Below are 23203 nucleotides of genomic sequence, written 5' to 3' on the forward strand. Positions count from 1 at the left end.
GACTGCAACAGTAAAACATGAAGAAAATCAAATGTTTCAATTGGTGAAACACTAGGGTAGGCTACAGCACTGTTGGCAGTGAATAGGCGATTTTGCTAAAAATATATCTGTTTAAGGTAGCCAGTGTAAGAAAGACCTTTGCCTTGCTCCCAGGATGCAGCAAACCCAGAGCTGATACTAGGTGGAAGGCTGCACAACCCATCCCCATCAAAGTTACCTGTACTCATCCAAATGGCCCCTTGACCAGTTTATCCAAAATGCAGTTTGCAAATGGTCTGAGTATCTACCACCTGCCAAACAGAGGATACAATTTTTAGAAATTTAATTTTACAGCAGTACCTAGAGATAGCCACAGCACTGGTGTCCCAGTAGTAGAATCCACAATTTTTTTTAAAAATATGCTCCTGTGACCAAAAGTGTCATCTGGGGCCAGCAGTGATGTCCATTTACCTTTTCTTCTCTTTGCATATGGTACGTCCTGTGCAATTTCTAGTTCGAAGGTAGAAAAGTACAGTTGTGTACACTTACCATAAATGTAGATGTTCAAGTGTATTCACTGTTGCAGTCATTACATTTGGGTAATCCTGCTGGCAGGTTGCCCTCAGTCGGCCTGAATTCTAAAGTCCTGGGTCCTGCGTCGGCTGCTGTCACCCCATCCCTGACGTCAGGTCATCAGGGGTATAAAAGATGCGGCCAACACCATTTTCTTCTTGCCCCAGATGTCAGGTGCCCCCTAAAAGGGTAGCCAAAATTTATTTATATATTATATATATATATATATATATATATATATATATATATATATATATATATATAATTACGTGCACCAATATAAACTTTACCTTCATCTACAAGCAAATACACCACATAGGTTCCCTCAGAAGAAAAGGGGGATGGCGGGTGGGTAACCTGGACTGCAACAGTGAATACACTCGAACATCTACATTTATGGTAAGTGTACACAACTGTACTATGTTCTTCGTGTTTCACTGCTGCAGTCATTACATTTAGGTAGAGTCCCAAAGCTATGGTTGGGAGGCTGGAGCTAAACAGCATTAGGAGCAGCTGAGGCCCTGCAGAACTGCAGTGGCAAAGCCTGCCATGGATTTAGAGTAGAGTGGCAGATGATAGTGCTTTGTAAAGGTGTGCCCTGAACTCCAAGTAGCAGCCTGTAAAATGTCCTTGGTTGGTACGCCCCTGAGAATGGCTGCTGAAGTGGCTGCAGCTCTGGTTGAATGTGGCCTAATGCCCTTAGGCACTGGCTTGCCATGGTGTAAGTAGCAGAAACTAATGCAGTGGCCTATCCACTTTGAAATAGTCTGCTTTGAGATGGCCCTTCCTTGTGGTCCTGCAGCATATGCCACTAGTAATTGCTGTCTTTCTGAAAACTTTGGTTCTGTCCAAGTAGAATCTAAGCTGTCTGTGTACGTCCAAAGAATGCAGACTTCCGTCCCCCTTGTTCTGTGGATTTGGATAAAAAGTTGGCAGATGAATAGTTTGGTTAAGAGCCACACTGGACATTACCTTGGGCATAAATGTTGGGTTTGTCCTCAGAAAGACCCTGTCTGGATAAAAAAATTTATAAAAGGTTCCACAGCTATGAGTGTCTGTAGCTCTGAAACTAGTCTTGCAGAAGTTAGTGCTAGGAGCAGAGCTGTTTTCCAAGATAAAAACTTTATATCAGCAGTAGCAGCTGGCTCAAAAGGAGGCCGAGTGAGTTTTTCCAAGACATAGTTGAGGTCCCATGCAGGCATTGGTGATCTCCTAGGAGGCCTTAAATTTTTGGCTCCTCTGAGGTACTGTTTTAATAAGGGATGAGAAAAGATTGGCGGCTGTGTATTGTAAAGAGCCAAAATGGCAGAGGCATGAATTTTAATAGATGAAAAAGATAGGCCTTTGTCCAGCATCTCAGTTAAGTATTGCAAAATCTGAGGAATATTTGGCACAGCTGAATCAGTTCCTTGTGCCTGGTTCCAAGCACAGAATCTCTTTCCATTTTCCAGCATAAGATTTTCTAGTACTAGGTCTTCTGGCCTCCAAAATGACATCAACCACAGCTTTACTGAGAGGTGTGTTTTGTATGTCTACATGATCCACCATGCTGCCAGGTTTAAAGTCCTGAGTTGGCTGTGCAGGATCCGATTGGTTTTCTGGGACAGTAGATGAGGTAACTGAGGTACGGTCCAAGCTGGGCATTGAGACAAGTTCTTTAGGATTGGAAACCAGTACTGGCGAGGCCAGTCTGGGGCAATCAGTATCATTTTTGGCTTTTCCTGTCTGACCTTTAGGAGTACCTTGGGAAGGAGAGGTAGAGGGGGAAAGGCATACACTGATAGGTTTTTCCAGCTGAAAGATAGGGCGTCCACTTTCCATGGTTGTGATAAGTCCTTGTGCAGAATCTTTTAGCTGGTAGTTGTGAGGGGAGGCAAATAGATCTATGTCCGGGCATCCCCATTTCCTTGTTATCATGCTGAAGACTTGTGGATTCAGCTGCCACCTGTGGGGATCCATGAGGTTTCTGCTTAGTTCGTCAGCCAGAGTATTTTTTCCTTCCAAGCCGGAATTGCGCCTGCAGATGTACTTGGTAAGTTGATGCTGTGTCCCACAAAGTCATGGCTAGTCTGCAAATGGGGTAAGAATGTGTGCCCCCCTGCTTGTTTATATACCACATGACCGTGGTGTTGTCTGTCTTTATCAGTAGTTGTCCCGGATGAAGTAGGTCCTTGAAGGCTGTCAGGGCATTTTGAACAGCTAGCATCTCTTTTTGATTGATATGTACATGCATTTGGTTTGAGGACCATGTGCCCTGAATGCATCTTCCTGCCATGTGGCCCCCCCCCAGGCATAATCTGATGCATCCGTTGTTAGGGTCTGCCTGGCTGGGGGTAATGTGAATGGCTGTCCCTTGTTTTGGTGACAAGCCTTTGCCCACCATCAAAACTCCTGTTGCAAGCAGGGAATGAGTGTAATCATAGTTTCCAGGTTGCGGCAATGTTGAGTCCAAACACTTTTTAGGTACCATTGAAGTTTCCTCATACGCACTCTTGCATATGGAATTAGTAGGATGCAGGATGCCATGAAGCCAAAGGCCTGCAGAATTTTTCTTGCAGACAACTGGGCCTTTGTTGCCAACATCTTGAAATAGGTAGTCAGTTGCCTTTGTTTGTCCGATGTGAGATAAGCCATCTGGGCAGTTGTATTTAAGCTTGCACCCAGGAATATTATCTCTGGAGAGGGTACTAGTTTTGATTTCTTTTCATTGACTGTGTACCCTAGGCATGTCAGAAGTCTCTTTACAAATGCCAGATGCTGTAGAAGAATGTCCTTGTTCTCTGCTTGAATTGGACAGTTGTCCAAGTAAGGATACATTTGTATTCCTCTGTCTGCAGAATGCAATTACTGGTGCCAGGCACTTTGTAAAGACCCTGGGCGCAGTAGATAAGCCAAAGGGAAGTGCAGAGAATTGGTAATGCGTTAAGCCAGCCTTGAATCTGAGGTATCTTCTGCATAATTGTCTGATTGGGACATGCAGGTATGCCTCTTTTAGGTCTAAAGTCACAAGCCAAGCATTCTTGCCCAGCATGGGCAGAAGCTGCTGCAAAGTCAACATTTTGAATTTTGGTATATCCACTAATGTGTTCAGAATAGATGGGTTCAGTCTTGCCCTTTCTGGGTACCAAGAACAGTCTCGAGTAAAATCCTTGTCCCTGCTCCTGCTCTGGTACTTGTTGAATGACCCTCATATCCATGAGGGATGAGACTTGTTTTTGTGCCTCCGCCCACTGATTTTTTGGCAGATCTGTCCAGCCGTTTGCCTTTGGCAGGGTATGAAACTGGAACTTGTAGCCTTGTGACACGATATTTAGAAAGTACAGTTGTGTACCTACCATAAATGTAGATGTTTGAGTGTATTCACTGTTGCAGTCATTACTCTTGGGTTATCCTGCTGGCAGGCTACCCGCAGTCGGCCTGAATTCCAAAGTCCCGGTCCAGCGTTGGTTGCTGTCGCCTCAGTGCGCCAGGAGTATAAAAGATGCAGCTGATGCAATTTTCTTCAGTTTTTCTTGCCCCACGTCAGGTGCCCCCAAAAAGGGTATGCCAAATAGATTATGCCAAAAAACATGCATGCACCAAGATAAACATTTCCTTCATCTACAAGCAAATACATCACATAGGTTGTACAGAATAGAGAAGTACAGATAAGACCCAGCAAATGAAAGGGAGATGGTGGGAGGGTAACCTGGACTGCAACAGTGAATACACTCGAACATCTACATTTATGATAGGTACACAACTGTACTATGTTCATCGTGTTTCACTGTTGCAGTCATTACTCTTGGGTTGAATCCCAAAGCTAAGGTAGGGAGGCTGGTGCTAAATAGGATTAGGAGAGGCTATGAGGCCCTGCAGAACTGCAGTGGCAAAGCCTGCTCTGGATTTAGAGTAGAGAGGTAAGTGGTAGTGCTTTGTAAAAGTGTGCACTGAACTCAAAGTTGCAGCCTCTAAGATGTCTTTGGTTGGTACTCCTCTGAGGAAGGCTGCTGAAGTGGCTGCTGCTCTGGTAGAATGAGGACAAATGCCCTTAGGCACTTATTTGCCATGCTGTTACTAGAAGAAACAAATGCAATGGCCTATCCATTTTGAAATAGTCTGTTTTGAAATAGCCTTTCCTTGTGATCCTGCAGCATATGCTACTAAGAGTTGCTCAGTCTTTCTGAAAGCTTTACTTCTGTCCAAGTAGAAGCGTAGCTGTCTGTGTATGTCCAAAGAATGCAGAAGTCTCTCACCCTTGCTCTGTGGGTTTGGATAAAAGGTAGGCAAGTGAATGGTTTGGTTAAGGGTCACACTGGACACCACCTTAGGCATAAATGTAGGGTTCATCCTCAGAGAAACCCTGTCTGGATGGAAAATGATAAAAGGTTCCACAGTCATGAGTGCCTGTACCTCAGAGACTCGTCTTGCAGAGGTTATTGCTAGGAGCAGAGCTGTTTTCCAGGATAAGAATTTAATATCCACTGTTGAGGCTGGCTCATAAGGAGGCAGTGCGAGTTTTTCCAAGACATAATTTAGGTCCCATGCAGGTATTGGTGCTCTTCTTGGGGGTCTTAAGTTTTTGGCCCCTCTGAGGAACTGCCTTAGTAATGGATGAGAAAAAATAGGTGGTTCCATATTGTAATGGGCTGAGATGGCAGAGGCATGAATCTTAATCGATGAAAAGGATAGGCCTTTGTCCAGCATCTCAGTTAAACATTGTAAAATCTGAGGAATATTTGGTACAAACGTGTCAATTTCTTGTTCCTGGTTCCAAGCACAGAATCGCTTCCATTTTTCTGCACAAGATTTTTCTGGTACTGGGCCTCCAAGATAACATCCATTACAGCTTTGGAGAGTGGAGTGTTATGAATGGCTACATTATCCACCATGCTGCCAGATTTAAGGTACTGATGTGGCTTGTGCAGGATCAGATTGTTTTGTTGGGTCAGTAAGTGAGAAATTTAAGGTAATATCCAGGCTGGTCTTTGAGACAAGTTCTTTAGGATTGGGTACCAGTGCTGGCATGGCCAGTCTGGGCAATCGGTATCATTTTTGGCTTCTCTTGTCAGACCTTTAGGAATACCTTGGGGAGGAGAGGCAGTGGGGGAAGTCACATGTTGTTAGGTTTTTCCAGCTGAAGGCTAGGGCATCCACATTCCATGCTTGCTTGTGGTAAATTCTTGTGCAGAATTTCTGTAGTTGGCAGTTGTTAGGGGAGACAAATAGATCTATGTCTGGGCATCCCCATTTCCTTGTCATCATGCTGAAGACTTGTGGATCCAGTTTCCACTTGTGGGGATCCATGAGCTTTCTTAGTTCATCTGCCAGAGTATTTATTTTTCCTGGCAGGAATTGTGCTTGCAGGTACACTTGATAAGTCAATGCTGTGTCCCACAAAGTCATGGCTTGTCTGCAGAGGGGGTAGGAATGTGTGCCTCCCTGCTTGTTTATGTACCACATGACTGTATTATTGTCCGTCTATTAGTAGTTGTCCTGGATGAAGTAGATCCTTGAAAGCTGTCAGGGCATTCTGAACAGCTAGCATCTCTTTTTGATTGATATGAAGATGCATCTGGCTTGCGGGCCATGTGCCCTGAATACATTTTCCTGCCATGTGGGCCCCCCAGGCATAATCTGATGCATCTGTTAGTGTCTGCCTGGCTGTGGGTAAAGTGAATGGCTGTCCCTTGTTGTGGTGACAGGCCTGTGCCCACCATCGAAACTCCTGTTGCAGGCAGGGAATGAGAGTAATTAATGTTTCCAGGCTGTGGCAATGTTGAGTCCAAACACTTTTTAGATACCATTGTAGTTTCATCATATGCAGTCTAGCATATGGAATTAGCAGTATGTGGGATGCCATGAAGCCCAAAGCCTGTAGAATTTTTTTGGAGATAACTGGGTCTTTGTTGCCAACATTTTGAAGTAAGAAGTCGGTTGTCTTTGTTTGTCTGGGGTGAGATAAGCCATTTGGGCAGTTGTATTTAAGCTTGCACCCAGGAATATTATCTCTTGAGAGGGTACTAGTTTTGATTTCTTTTCGTTTACTGTGTAACCTAGGCAAATTAGTAATCTTTTTACAAATACCAGATGCTGTACTAAAATGTCTTTGTTCTCTGCTTGAATAAGGCAGTCATCCAAGTAAGGATATATTTGAATTCCTCTGTCTGCAAAATGCAATTACTGGTGCCAGGCATTTGGTGTAGACCCTGGGCGCAGTAGATAAGCCAAAGGGCAGTGCAAAGAATTGGTAGTGCATTGAGCCAGCTATGAATCTGAGGTATCTTCGGCAAGATTGTCTGACTGGGACATGCAGGTATGCCTCTTTTAGGTCCAAAGTAACAAGCCAAGCCTTCTTGCCCAGCATGGGCAGTAGCTGCTGAAAAGTCAACATTTTGAATTTTGGAACGTCCAGAAATGTGTTTAGAATAGACAGGTCCAGTATTGGTCACCAGGCTTTGTCCTTTCTGGGCACCAGGAAACGTCTCGAGTAAAATCCTTGTCCCTGCTGTTGTTGTGGTACTTGCTGAATGGCCCTCATGTCCATGAGGGATGAAACTTGCTTTTGTGCCTCTGCCCATTGATTGTGTGGCAGGTCTGGCATACCTTTTGCTCTTGGCAGGGTGTGCAAGTGGAACTTGTAGCCCTGAGACACTATGTTCAAGACCAATTTGTCCTGAGTAATCATGTGCCAATTTGGTGGAAAAAGGGTTAGTTTTCCCCCTAAGGGGGCTGCCAAAAGATAAGCGCTTGGTTCTGGCAGAGGAAAGTCATTGGGACAGTTTCCTGTATGGTTGTGATTTGTCCTCTCCACTTTTGGGAGGTAGAAGCACCCCATTATTTAGGCCTGTATGAGCCTTGGGGCTGGGATCTGCCCCTGGGACGTCTGTATCTGCCTCTGAGGCCTGTCTGTCACTGGAAAGTACCAATTCTTTGTAGGCCAATTCCTGCTAAATCTGGGTGGTTGTACCTGTAGGAAATCCTTAACTGTCTGCACGGATTTTGCTTTATCCTCCATTTTCTTCAACACCTCTTCTGCTTTAACACCAAACAAAGTATCATGCTGTAATGGAGCATCCAATAATTTTGCTTTAACATGATCAGGCAGATTCTGTTCCTTCAACCAAGCATGCCTTCTAATGACAGAACCCGTAACTGCGTCCCTGCATGAGGCCTCCAGTGAAACAAAACCACATTGCAAAGTATGCTTTCCCACTTGTTCAGCTGCATGCAATAAATCCTGCATTTCCTTGTTATCAGAACATTCAAAATTTGTCAACATTTTCTGTTTAAGCAGTGACATTAAATATTGCTGATATTTAAGCATATGAAACTGACAATTTAAAGCCCTTACAGCCAAGGTAGCAGAAGTGTAAATTTTTTTCCCCCATCTGTCCAGTGCCCTAGAATCCCTATCAGAGGGGACAGGGTTTTTTTGCAGTGGAAGCCTTGACCCCTTTGGGACCCTGAGATATAGTTTCTGGGTCAGCAGCAGGGTTTTTATATAGAAATTTATGAGAGTCTGGAACCCTGTAGTATCTGTCTGGCTTGGCAGGTGCAGGAGGTAGAGAGTCAGGAGACAGGCCGGAATCTGAAAATACACCACCTACAATGTCTAGAACAGGTGGAATAGCAAGAGGTCTGTGCTGAGGTAGTAAAAGAAAATCTGAGCCTTTTCTTAGATTCTGAATAATCTTGGCTCTCCCAGTGGAAATGCTCCCTCATGGTATGCAAGGTTTCCCCAAAAGAATAGTCCTCTGGAGGAGAAGCTGAAGGAATAGATTCTTCAGCATCAGAATCCTCATTGGGGGGGGGGGGGTATTCCTGTTCAGAAGAGGAATCAGAAGAAATAGAAACCTGATCTGAAGATTCATAGTCAGTCTCTTGCCTAGGCCTCTTATCAGGAGGGGGATGGGAACCCCTGATCAAGGTAATAAAGTCTTCGGCCATTTGAGCATCTGTTTTTTGGGCATAGAGGCCTGTCCACATGGCTCTTGAGTTTGTTTCTTTGCTTTAGAAGGTGCTTTAGCCTTTGTCTTTGAAGCTGAAGTCAGTTTGATGTAAAGATGCTTAGGTCTGAATACACCCTCAGAAGCCGGAGCCTGCTCAGCGGCTCCGGACCTATCTAAAGGAATAGTATCCAATGCTCCAATACCTTGAGTTTCCAGTGGCATGGCCGACTCCACGTGGGAGTCGGTAGCGGCCTGCGACTCTAAAGTAGCGGGCATCAGGGGCTGCGAAAGCACCTCACTGAGAACCAGCGAGTGGCTTAGAAGAAGCTTCGTCATCGGTTTTGGGCCTCTGTTGTCTCTCCTTTTCTTTGCGTTTTTTTGTGAACTCTGGTAGTCGGATGGCTATCAGACGACATTTCTGGATAATTAAACTGGCGTCCAAAATAGTTTAAAGCAAAATCATACAGACACTTAATAGTGCGCTGGTTAAATCTAGCACAAAACCTACAACCAGAAACGTTGTGATCAGGGCCTAGGCAAGGAATACAGTAAGAATGAAAGTCCTTATGAGTTATTTGCTTTCCACAAGAAATACAATTATTTACTTTTTCTGACATCGGTCTGGAGCAAGAAAAAAAAGTTTCCCCAACGGGGTACTTAGCTTTATTGAAGACTTCGGATCTGAAATTCAAATACGAAAATCTCAGGGGTCGGCCGACCAGCACTTGTGAACTGCTTCTGCTTCGGGCACCACGCGGCAAGAAAGACTATCTTTTATTCCCCTGACGTCAGGGAAGGGGCAACAGCAGCCAATGCAGGATCCAGGACTTTGGAATTCAGGCTGAGTGAGGGCAACCTGCCAGCAGGATTACCCAAATGTAATGACTGCAACAGTGAAACACGAAGAACATCTACAAAGCACAATTGGCCATGATTATACCACAAAAGTAGCACAACCAACTTACTTACCCTGAAGATTGCCACACTGTTAGTGCTATGGACTTTAGGTTATAATCTTAAGAGTAAGGACTATACTTGAGGATTACAGGTTTAAGAGTCAACCTGCAAACTGTTCCACTGAAAAGTTAAAATGCATTTCTAATTTCCCCAAGTTGGCATACATTGTTTCTCTTATGAAAAAAATATGGGCAAATGATTTGCATCCATCTGGCAGGAACAACTAACCTCATTCTGTCAGCTTATCCAACTGGGCATCAGCATCCATAATGTCACTGCTTCTACTGTCCTTACAGAGCATTAAGGTGTGTAAGCTGCAAATAACGGCCACATAAGGAGCAATAACTCCCTTGTTACTCCAAAGTTATTAAAGAGGGAATAGATACCAGGAAGACAAAATGTTAGCTTCCCACACAAACTGCAGTATGAAGGAGGTGAATAAAAGGGAGGAATAAAGGAACATGTGCAGCTGCCAATTTTTTAAGTTAGAGTGCAGTGTTGAATAAGATAGTCATGTGCTAAAAACTGCTCATGGACTGCAGTAGTGCTAGGGTTATGCATTAAATTTCACTGGACTCTACCCATACAAGTACAAATACAAGAACAGCAAACAGTCATATCCTACACTACTTAGTGCACAAGCAACTGTTCTTGATGGGGATTGTGGTAAGGACAAGATCATGTACTTTGCTTAGCAAGTAGATAAAATGGACCACTGAGCTCCATTTCAGTCACAAACTTGTTAAAGTAATGTAAAAATAAGGCAAATACAATCAGAAAACACAAAATGCAAAGATATTAAACAATACCATACAATGTGATTGTACATAATTTAAAAAGGAAGATACTATTGGCAACAGCACTTGTATACAGAAAATGCAATAATATGAAGTAAACAGTTATGAAGGACCAAGAGAAGGACAAGGATACATTCACTTATGCACAATGTTGACAAGTGAGCAACTCTAGTAAACTTACTATCATAACAGGAGGAAGTACCATCAGGAAGGTATAGTAAGAAAATAAAAGTGATCTTGGAGTGGGATAAGGGGTAGTGCAAAGCAGGGAGTACACAAATATTGACATACATGCACTACTCACTAGTATGCACAAACACACCGACATGCATGCTGCACTACTTACTAGTATGAACAAACACACCAACATGCATGCTGCACTACTCACTAGTATGCACAAACACACAGACATGCATTCTGCACTATTCACTAGTATGCACAAACACACCATGCATGCTGCACTACTCACTAGTATGCATAAACACAGACATGCATGCTGCACTACTCACTAGTATGCATAAACACGGACATGCATGCTGAACTACTCACTAGTATGCATAAACACGGACATGCATGCTGCACTACTCACTAGTATGCATAAACACGGACATGCACGCTGCACTACTCACTAGTATGCATAAACACGGACATGCATGCTGCACTACTCACGAGTACACAAATACTGACAAGATTGCTGCACTACTCAAATTACAAGAATTTTAGTCATACAAGGGTAACGCATCTGCAAATCTCTACAAAGAGATACAGGGTTAAATGTTGCTAGGGGAACCCAAACATTTGCATCATTATTAAAAATATAATTTCAGCAGTTTAAGAGAAAATACAAAAGAAGTGATGAGGCATAAGTTAGAAGGCAGAAACTCCAGATGGAAGGACCAAGGTCAGAAAAGTCTTGTTCACACAAGTTGCAGAATTCAGAGGTGTGATCAGAGTTAATGTAGAGGACTCAGACAAAATAGCAGATCTAGAAAACTTCTTTACAGTGAGCAGGCACAGTAAGGCTGCATTACTCGGAATAAACATCTTGTAGGAGAGGGTGCCAATGAGTAAGATGATTCCAACAACAGAAAGATAGCCTGCCTTTTTAATTGCAAGATAATGATGGAGCTTTATGTCTTAGATATGATTTTACGTTAACTGTAGCACCTAATGTACTCCTAGCAGAGACAGCCAGTAATGAGACTATAGAATACCAATATGGACAGAAAGCACTCCTTTGCTGACTGCAGCCATGCCTTGATTTGTTGGCTTCAGTACAGCATAGATCTAAGCAGATTTTCGGGTTGTGTATATGGGAAATTAAGAATAACTACAGAGAAAGTGGATGCAAACAATGTTTGGGGACAGAGCACTAGGACCATGAACATCTTGGAAGGGAAGATGCTAAGGGTCCAGTTCAGTGGGATAAATGGGTTTGGCGTGTATTCAGAAATGTATCCAAGTTCTATCAGCAAAAAGGTTGGGGGTGATCGCATGATGCTGACTCACCCATCTTGGGGTGCGAAGCAGGCAATAAGGTCCACTGCAGTGCTGACCCATGTAGCAGTGGGAAGTGCACTGCATACAACACTATTGACTAGAGTGACACATCCAGGTCACTAGGTCTGCAATGCGTGTGATGTGTATGCATTTTCCTAGGAAGACATTTACTCACAGAGTACCATTGACAATCACAGGGAGGGGTTAGGGGTGTGTGGAGTGGGGGTGAAAGATCACTGCACATGACAGCTCACTGCTGGTGCAAGAATCTCACATCTCCAGGACATAAATGGGCTGCCTTAATGAGGAAGAGTACAGTTGTGTTAAAAAATTATCACAATTTTAGATGTTTTAGTACACTCACTGCTGCAGTCTACTCTTTCTATATACAAGCCAGAAACGAAAGACAGGTTTGAGTATCAGAGAATGCTGGCACCACTGCAACTTTCTCTTGTGTAGCTCTGTTGGGGAGGGTGGATGCACAAATATGCATGAAACCATCTACCCAGAAGTCTGAGAAACTCCTTTAACAGCAATATCTTCTCTCTAGGGTTTGCAGAGAAAAGAGGGTCAGGGAAAAGTACTCTGTCATGTGTGTGGAAGGAAGTTTTCCAAAAAGTTTGACTTTGGGGTGGGTAATTACTCAGTCTCTGAAAAATGCAACAGTGAGCGCCAAAGTTTTCTGAATGTTCTCCATTGGTTCTGCCTGGATCACAGACATCCAGGTAGTTACAGACATGGATGGTCTTTAACCTAATATATGCTTTCAATTTCACTGGAGGGCGTCATTTTGTAAAAAAAAAAAAAAATTTGCCATGTGAAGGCCCTGGCAATAGCCATATGCAGACAGTCATCCTTTAGGTCTAGGATGACAAGAAGAGATAATAGTATGCCTTCAGATGGCAGTATTTTTAATTCTAAAGTAATTACGAACTTGCTATCTTGAAAGGCCCAAAAGAGGTACCCATGTGCCTTTGTTTCTGGGCACAAACATCAACCTTAAGTGCGAGTTTTCTTCTACTTTGGATACTTTCTCAGTGGCCCAGCAGATGCAAATCAAAGGTTACTTGCTTTACCAATGCAGCAGAACCCCCTTCATCTCTGGTTTGCTTTGAAATTGCAGTATATATCCTTCTCTTGGGATATTCAAGGCACAGAGTAATGCACGCTCTATTACAAATGATCCTAAGCTTCTACCTCTCCTCCAGGATTTTTCAGGTTTATGTCAGGGGAAGGTTGGGGTAAGATTTTTGGGAGGGAAAGAAGGGGCAGTCAAAGCTTTTCCTTCTGGGGGTCAGTCCCAATGACACCAGGCTTGTCTTTTTCTGTACCTAGACTTTTCTTTGATGTGCTCGCTTTTGGCTTGCATGCAGTGGAGGGGTCATGACTGAGGAGTAATTCCTGGGGACATTAGGTGCCTGGAAATGACAAACAAAACTGCTAAACTGCATGGTCCTCTTTTCCTCCAGTCTTTTAAAGACACATTCAGCATGGGGTCTGAAGAGGAGTTCCTTATCCAGGGGTGCACTGAGTCAAGTCCATCTCTAAAGAATGCACCCTGCATAATGTATGCATCCACACATACTGTGCCATGCTTACAACCTAAGAGGAACAGCTGCATAATTCCAGTATCTCTCATCTCAGCTCCTTACCAGCGACTCCTCATTGCCTTAGCCCTTATCTCATCCAACAGAAAACTGCTGTATTAATATGGGTCTGTCAGTTCAATACTCTGAAGGCAGATGTAGAACAAACACTCTGCACACCCCTGCAATGGTCAAGAATTCTACACACTGCCTATCACAGGGAATAAGATTCCTGGATGGAGCCCAAGAGGACACTTTTCTGAAATCCAGGGACACCACAACTGATCAGCCAAAGGACTCCTGTGAAACTTATGGAAATCAGCTCTGAAAAGACTGGTCAGGTCTGCTAAATCTACAACTGGAGGAACTGCAAGTTTTTGGCTCAGGCAGGCCCATAAATCTTAACTGGACTTCAGTATTCCTTGGGACTTCTACTGGAATTCCACTTTCATCATACGAAGGGTGCCCCAGAGAAGGAACCTTTTTCTATGAGGCAGAGAATAGAGAGTGCTCATTGTCAGAGTTTTACATGGGGGGGGGGGGGTATGTGCATCACCTAGAACAGCTTACCTGCCTCAAGAGTCCAGGCTACCATAATTCTCCACAGGTTCTACCCTTCTCTTCCTAGAAAGCACCCCCTGACACAATAGGGATGCAGAGCTGGCTCCTTGAACTTCAGAGTTGAAGGACCTGGTACAGTTTTAACAAAGAAGCACTGTGATAAGAAACTGCCCAGCTTAAGTTAATGCAAATTATGGGACTCCGGTTTGGTCTTCACATAGAAATCAAGAGGCAAAAGCTGTAGACCTCGTTTGAGGTCTTGGGTTATGGCCAGGTGACAAAAGACTTTTTACCTGGTCTTCAGAAACTTCCACTTGTACAAGGAGTAAGTAGAGGCCATGACCTTCCCCACTAATCAGTTTGCCAGCAGCCAAGGCCTTCAAAGTAGCTCCAGAACCAACTTTCATGGTGACTTCAGTTGAGGACATATGATGAATTAAAAATAATGGGGCCTATGGAGCAGTAACAAGCCACTGGACAAAACCAACAGCAAAATATTTGCTGTGAAAGCTTCACTGAGTTCAGTGTCTCCTGTCTTAAGGAAACTGTTGGCATCACTCAAAATGTCATCAGTTTCCTAACGCTTCATCAGATTCAATTTTTCAGTGCCCATGCATTTCTGAGGGAGGTTCTCAGAGATGCTGGCCAATGCCACAGTTGTACAGAACCAGACCCATGCCCTCTTGTGAGCAGTGTACTCATGGACAGACTTTGCTCTTTCAACCTGATTATACTAAAAGTAATCCAAGAACAGACAGGACTCTGCATTGTATTCTGAACTTAGGCAGAACAAACAAGGAATGTGATAGCCTTTGTGTAGACTGCAGCAAGCAAATGCCACAATCATTTCTCCTTCAAAAATACCTCAATATCAGATTTACTATCAAACATCAACCAAGCATGTCTGGCTCTCCCCCTGAACAATAATTGGGTTTACAGGATGTCAAGGAAGGGACCGTTATTGGCAGAACATTATATTCAGAGGAAGCACGGGGTTGCCACCACATTAATATGAATGAGAAACTACTACTTGCTGTAGCCTGGATCGCACGCAAACACACCCACCCACCTGCATACAAAAAAAAAACAGGAAGTGGTAAGCTGCTGTAATTACCATACTTTGCTTTCGTTGACCACATAGAACATTACAAAATGCTCATTTTCAAATACTGAGCAGGGAAAAAACAAACAAGTATAAATGCAGAAAACTTAGCAATGAGCTGCATAAAACAAAAGCAGTGCTCCTTTGCAAATACAAGGTTGGTAGGTTGCTGCAAATAAATGACAAGCTGGCATGACTAGTAGCTTTCATTTGTTCATTCTTGATACATACACACCCATTTTATCCAAGTCATGGATGCAAGACATCCATAGCACATTCCAGCAATCACCAAGGACAAATGAAGATGGCGAATTCCAAATAGATTGCCAGGTACAAGGAACTTTCTATCCCAACGGTTCCTGGAGTTCATAAATTCAAATGCCATGGAACAGCTAGTCACTGTTCCCACGAGAGGAGAAAATATACTAGATCTCATTATCACAAACATGGGGACAAAATGCTCCACACCGGAAGTATATCCCTCATTGGTGAGATCTGATCATAAAGTAATCTCACTGGAAATCCACACCCCGCCCCCACCCCAAACAAAAAAAGACCACAGTGAAGAACTTCTCTAAAGCAAACTTCACACTACTCAAGACTGTTGCGGTATCCTTCAAGGCCCCTGAGCCAGCGGAAACCACAACCCAAGCTGCGGAAGCCCTTACAAATGCCTTCTATGAACACCTCAAGGACTTCATGGATCAGGCAATCCCAAATAAAACCAAGACTCTTTCCACAAAGGGCAAACGTCCAGTCTGGTGGACCCCAGCCATTAAACTTTACAATAAGAGGAGAAAGCTATTACATGATAGAACAAAATCCATAAAAGGGAAGTCACCCCTGATCATTATTAGTAAAAAAATACGAGCACTCATAAAATCAACTAAGGCCAATTTTGAGAGATAAATTGCCATGAATTCAAAGGACAATCATAAGGCCTTTTTCAGCTATGTTAGGAACCTGGGTGGAAACTCCCAGATATGCTCAGAATTAGTCCAAAATGATACAAAAATCACTGAACCCACAGACATTGCCAACATACTGGCAGACAGGTTCAGTGCAAACTTCACCCCCCTCCCCTAAAGGAGAGATAACTATCCCAGCGGAGTGTAGCCTCCAAGACATCTCAAATGCGCAGGTGAAAGCTGCTCTCTCTAAAGCTAAAAACACAGCATCAATGGGACCGGATGGTGTCCCCGGCTGTGTGCTACATGAGCTAAATGAGGAATTAAACCCGCACATAAGGCATCTGTTTAATCTCAGCCTTACCACAGGATACGTGCCCAAGGAGTGGCGTACGGCAACTGTGGTCCCACTCCACAAAGGCGGTGCCTCTACGGACCCTGGTAATTACTGCCCCATAAGCTTAACAAGTCTAGTCTGCAAAGCTATGGAGAGGATCATAATGGAGCTCATAAACAAAGATATAGGGGACTTGCAGACATTGGACCCGACCCAGTTTGGCTTCGTCAAGGGAAGATCATGCCTTTTGAACTTGGTCGACTTCTTCGAAACAGTCACCAAGGCCATTGATGAGGGAAAGGCAGTCCATACAGCCTACCTTGACTTTGCAAAGTCTTTCGACAATACCCCACTCGGGTATTGTAGAAAAACTTACCAGCTTAAATGTAAACCCATATGTCACAAGATGGGTTGCAAACTGGCTTAAGGACAGAACCCACAGGGTTAGAGTTGCTGGCGCTATGTCAGACTCCAAGCCGGTCACAAGTGGTGTCCCACAGGGCTCGGTCCTTGGCCCCCTATTGTTCGGCATCTACTTCTCAGAAGTACAGGCCAACATGGAAGGACTTTCGCTGACAAAGTTTGCAGACGACTGCAAACTGGGCGCCATAGTGGAAAGTGCATCGGACACGGATATCCTTCAGAAGGGACTCACGGAAACAGATAGCTGGTGCCAGAGCCATGGCCTGAAGTTAAACACCAAAAAATGTATAGTCATACCCTTCGGGAAAAACAAGGTAACCCCAAGCTACCATATAGGTGGCAATCCACTAAGCACAGAAGAGGTTATCAGGGACCTGGGGACACAGGTTGACAGTGGCCTTTCTTTTGACACTCACGTTGCTAAAGTGGTTAGAAAGACCTTCTACATTGCCCACCTGATCATGAAGGGATTCACATCCAGATCTAGTGAGGTCATTGTTCCCCTGTACTCTTCACTTATCAGACCAATGATAGAGTACAATGCCCCATTCGGGATGCATCTCACCCAACATCTGCAGCAATTGGAGAGACCCCAAAAGTTCCTCACCAAAAGGATAAAGGGACTCCAAAATCTGTCATATGCTGCCAGATTGAAGAAACTCCAGCTCTATTCAGTCGCATACAGTCTGCTCAGAGGTGACATGTGCCTGACATACAAGGCCATGTCCAACCCGGAATTAATTGACATGCTCCACCTCAAAAAATCCAAAACCACCAAAACCACTAGAGCAAGCGACTTAAACCTTAGCACGGACATAAATAGGACGTGCTGGAGGGATAGATTTATCACTCAGAGACTCCCTATGCTGTGGAATAAAATCCCGGTCCATGTGAGGCAGAGCACCTCGCTGGCTCTGTTCAAGAGAAATCTTGACCTGTGGATGGGAGATCGTAGGTTTACCCCGGGAATCATCTCTGTGTCACTGCTGGACAGAGGCACAACAAACTAATGGGCACAGTATTTTTTCATATAAGGGGTGGCGTAAGCCACAAAAATTTGGGCTAGGCTTATAAATGCCTTAGGGCAGATAGCCTAGTATAAGCCTATGAACCTATGTACCATAATTTGGAGCTATAGTGGAAAAAGTAGTGTGAAATGACAAACTGGCATTGTCATGAATATATAACCTGACTGTCCTCTATGCTGCCATAATTTTTCAGCCTGACCTTCACCTTACAATATATCTAATGTTCTCATAATGTGGGAAGGCCTACACAATATTTCAGGTGTTTTATGCCTAAAATTTCTTACAATGTTAATCACTGGCTTAGAAAGTATTGGAGACCATTTCTACATTTTTTTATTTACACAATTACACTGTGATCTGTAAGACTGTAAACTAATAAAATGCCTTTCACAGCAAATTCAAATATCGCCTACCAGGAAAAATACAAAATGAAGGTTTTTAATACATCCCATAATTGTACATCCATAGTAATCTCTGTTAACATCACCTACAGTATGCAGTTAAGCTGCAAACTTGTTAACTGTTCATTTATCTATAGAAGACAGTTCAATTCCAAATGCAGCTAATTTTTAAGTATTCAGCTCAACAAAGCAGTTACCATGTTGTATGGGGGGGTCTTGGATAAAGGATGGCTAATGTGGAGCTGCCTCAAAACAGTAGCTCAGCACATCTTCTGCACAGTGCTTGAAAAAGCTGTTAGGGCAGTAAAGAGCTAGCATTACAGATTTTGTCTACAGTGAGTCCATGGTGTTTTAGTATCAAACCCAATTAGGGATGTAGAATGGATTGCTGGGAATGACATGTGTGCATGTCTCTATAGGCGCCCAAAGCATCATTACAAATGTTAACAGACAGTCATCCAATAGTAGATAAAATCAAGTTATTGCTAGGGCAGAGTACATGCAATTACTGTAGGTTACATTTGCTTCCAATTTCTGAGTCATGGTGATAAACATGTCTACAAACACCACGGTTTAGAATTAAGTGGCAAAGCCACAATGCTACAAGTTGCGTTACCAAGGCCCTGCACATGAAACGCTTGTAATATTTGCAGCTTTGAGAAACAAAAATATACCCAAAGTGAAGTTTCTCTCACCACAAGAACCTTAACCTCGGTTTAACAAAAAGTCATCAAGAAGGAAAAATCAAAGTACTGCTCTACTTCGAGCCTAAATATTTCTGTATTTTCTATGCAAGCCATCTTAACTTTCTGTGAAATCACATGCCCATTTCCTTCAGCATTTGTCAACAGCACCCGCTTACATCATGTAGGAAGCTGTCTTTATTAACATCCATTTGTTAATGAGATTGCACACTGGAGACCATCCCTTTTCAGTGGTGAACTGGGAGTGATGCCCAGTTAAATGACTTGCTCAATGTCACAGCAGGCAAATGAGGGCCAAGAACAAACCTTATGGCACAGGAAATACAGCATTGAACCCTCTGTGCCAACTCAAACTATGCCCAATAAGCCATAGGTTCATTGGTAGTTATCAGGGATGCACTCTAGGAAACCATTGAAAAGCCTAGCTCAAATTCCAAATTGTCCCAAAGTACTATTTGCTTAAGTGGCTTTGGTCCAGGTCACACAGCAGGCAGGGAAGGCTGAGGGAATCAAACCCTGTTACTCAAGTAGGTAATTAACAGCTCTTACCCTTAACACTCTGCTCCAGTTAAACTTTCTTTTTTTGGTTGTGGATAATTATTGTTTGATGAGTTGCTGTAACTACACAAAGTCTTTAGGAAAATTACACAGCCACTGGTTTTGCTATTAAAATCTAGCTAACAAGCCAGCAAAAGTGCCAAGGTTAACTGGAAGTCATTTGTGACTGACACACTAATGGGTCCCATTACAAATGTACAATTTGCCCAATTTGTGTTTAAAGACAGATAGCCTTGTCTTTGAGAAAAATGAATTTAATGTAGCCTACCCAACAGTAGTCTTGCAGGGTGCAAAAACAAAACAAAAAAAAAAACTGATTACTCAGAAGGAACCTAAAATGAAAAGCCCAGATGCAGTAAAGAGATCAAGAGCTAATGCCAGACCCTGGTGCTACGAAACTCATCTTATTAAACAATCGGAACCCATAAGCACTAAACATTGATTCAGCAGATGGGGAATAAAAATGAAAATTTTATGGAGGTGAGAAGGAGAAATGCTTGATGGCATGCACTAAAAGGGAATGAAATCTGTGAAACACACATCATTAACTTGGAACTAGGAGGACAGAGCATAGCTGTTCATGTGGCAATGTCACTAAAGTGATCTAGCCAACTTTGTGCACAAGTGCACATCAAATTAAATGGTTACTCAACTTCAACAGTAACATTTCTTGAGCAACATTTTTAGAATACATTATGTGGGTCCATATTATGGAGTGTGCAACCCTGTCTTAAAATGTGACTTCATTGCCACTGTGCAAAAACACTATTACTAATTTGAAAACCCATATAGAGGCAGAGGCACAAGAGAATTCTTATGGATGACCATTTGCAAATCTGGTATAAAACAATGAAAAAATGCTGAATTTCACTTAATTACGAGGGAATATTCTCTTCAGGATACAGACAAACTCAGTCTGCAACATTTTCAAAAACTATGATGCACCTCCAAAGATGAATACTTTAATGATAGTGAGGTTACTGTATATGGCTGATTTACTGTAAAAATACTGACCCTTACTAATGTTATGTAAAAACGTTTTCACCAAATTAAAAATAGTTGTAACACTGGTAGTAATATTTTGGACTAGGTCATGGTTTAAAAGGGTCTTCAGATCAACCCAACTACCCAGTAAATAAATATGGTCCATCTATCTGCTTAACTGAATAAACTACTGTAAACCAACAAGGTACCCAATTCCTCCTATAGGGAGGTTATCAGAATGTGTCTCCTAGATCTGCTAGCTAAAGTGATTTTATCTGGGCTAATCCTTTATACTTTGTTTCTTGTTACTCCTGTCACCCTCTGGGTCACAGGTGGGATATCAGACTTCACACTCAAGCCTTCTGGATTACCACTATTTATTTACTGAAAACAGGTCATCACCACACCTCATTTGGTGACTTGTGTTTCTACAACTCTATAGCATCTCACGAGGACCAACTAAAAAGAAAAAAAATAAGACTACCGTTGTTCCAGAAGTGTGGTTCCAGAGCCTTACTGTGCACAAAGAGGTAGCTTAGACTACATCTAGCGCGTACTTTCCTACCATGCGTCTCCCCCTCTGGATCCTTCCCAAAAATAATCTCCTACACTCTTAAAGGACATTTTCTTTCCTACTGAAATTTTACTATGGTTTTTAATTTACAGCCCAATTCTCAGCCATGGACTTCAAGTAACAAGGCATAAAGGAGAAAGAATGAGGACTTCATATGCTAGTAATGACTATCCTGAATATTTGTGCTTGTGCCCCAATTCTATATCATAAATTAAGTTCTATTTTTTTTCTGTGCAATAATGGGATTTATTTTCTAGTGATGTACTGACTTTACTTTTTTGGTAAAATAAAAACAATGGAAACATACCTGTTCTCCAGTGAAATTGTATATGGATTCAAGATTTGTTCCATTCAGTATAGTCGCCTGTATAAAAACAAAAGGTTACAATGAGGAACTTGCAACACTTGGTTTAAAAGTCCTATAAGAATTACAAACCAGTTATACCAAAAGGAAGATATTTCCAGTTCCATCGTGTTTTCCTTCCTACAATTAACCAACCCAAACTCCAAAAGAAAAAAAAAATGATCCTCCTCTTTCTTTTTGTAGACTTTGGGCTAGTTCGCTTATGCACTGCACAACACAAAGGGCTTGGAATTAAATATTTTCCTTGATACGAGATCAAGAAAAATAGATTCTTGTACACTGGACATAATGTGGCCTTTTTTGGGGTCAAATGTGAAGTATCTGCTGCCTTTTTTTCTTTCCATACCCACTGGGAACATGAACATATTGGATGCAATGCATTTTTCACCTAGTGCCCTTTTGTTTGCACTGCCACTCAGAACTGCTTTCTTTCCCTTACACACTTATCGATGGAGATTCAAAGCCATGTTACTGAGAGTATACAAGGCTAAACTGTCAAAAAAATAGACATCTCTGAGAAATGTAAGAAGCAAGTGGAGGAGGCACCAAAAAAAATCTAATTTAAGCACCAGTGTCTAGGTGAAGATAGCTTCTTGTACATAAGGCACAACAAACTATTTTTTGGTAAACCTAATAATCTGCTGATGGGATTCACACTCGCACAAACATATTGAATTTACACATGTACACGATACATATTAAATCAACACACCAGCCTCTTCAGGGGGCATTACTAGAGAACTTGGACAGTACAGACACCAGGGCCTGATATCTTTCAGCCCGAGGGCACCCTCAGGGTCTGAATACTCATCCCTCATCCCATTTTTTTTCTCTTTTGGGCACTTTTCAATGAACTTTTTCTTTTCAGGTGGGATATCTGCTGTCTAATCATGTTTTTCTGCAAAAAAAAAAAAAAAAAAAAAAAAAAAAAAAAAAAAAAAAAAAATTACAATTAGTGACAACAGGCACAGACCCTAAACAGAAAATACTCTAAGGAATTTGTCTGTAGCCTGCACAAATGATACGTTTTTCAGGAGCGGACATATCCTACACGTACTGGTCCATCTGATCACAAATCCTAAAAAATAAGAATAAGGAAAATGTTCCCCAACCAGGTATTCATCTCCCAGTTTTTCATGGTGTAATGATGCTACACACAGGATTCTCGTGAACAGTACCATAAGCAAGAAAATACTCAAGGTAGCACAGCATGCGTGTCCATCTGCTTTATGGTAGGAATGAGCCGGCGTCCTGGGGATGAATACTCGAAACAAGGCAATGAAACAAACTAATAAATCCACAAAAAACAGGAACAATGGTGAGACAGCAGCACAAAAAACGTCAAGAAAGTTAAAACTTTTAATATAGTAAAGCGCTTTTCATTTGAATAAAATAAACAAACTTCATCAGACAAGTAGTGACCATACAATGAACCTTATATACTGAAACCGATTAATCGTACAATTAAGCAATACAACTTTTAAAGAAAGACAAATCGCAAAATCCACCTGTTGGAAGAACTTGAACTTACTTGGCAGATTAGATTAAATGCGTATACCGTGCCTGGTTTGAACGAAGGCTGTTCCATTAGCAGTATTTTGAAGCTTAAAAGCCTAATAAGATGACAATGTTATAATGTTTCCCTAGTTTTCAGAATTTTCTGTATTTTATTACATTTTTATTTTATGTTGTGTGTTATTTCAGGAAATGGATACATTGTGTACTACATATTGTATTACAGGTGGATTTTGCTATTGTCTTTCTTTAAAAGTTGTTCATTAAGTATATTGCTTAATTGTACGATTAATCGGTTTCAGTATATAAGGTTCATTGTATGGTCACCACTTGTCTGATGAAGTTTATTTTATTTAAACGAAAAGCGCTTTACTATATTAAAAGTTTTAACTTTCTTGCCGTTTTTTTGTGCTGCTGTCTC

At 42.3% G+C, this 23203-nt stretch overlaps 1 protein-coding gene across 1 annotated transcript in view; it reads right to left on the reverse strand.

The window, feature by feature from the left end:
* Window positions 1-23203, reverse strand: part of ITGA5 (integrin subunit alpha 5) — an 805866-nt gene that overhangs the window by 443267 nt on the left and 339396 nt on the right. The window contains exon 10 of the mRNA XM_044083969.1: window positions 21211-21267. Coding sequence (XP_043939904.1) covers window positions 21211-21267 — 57 coding nt within the window. The remainder of the gene's footprint in view (window positions 1-21210; window positions 21268-23203) is intronic.

This window comes from Protopterus annectens, chromosome 9.part0 (assembly GCF_019279795.1).
Source record: "Protopterus annectens isolate FY-2018-M chromosome 9.part0, PAN1.0, whole genome shotgun sequence".
Lineage (NCBI taxonomy): Eukaryota > Metazoa > Chordata > Ceratodontiformes > Protopteridae > Protopterus > Protopterus annectens.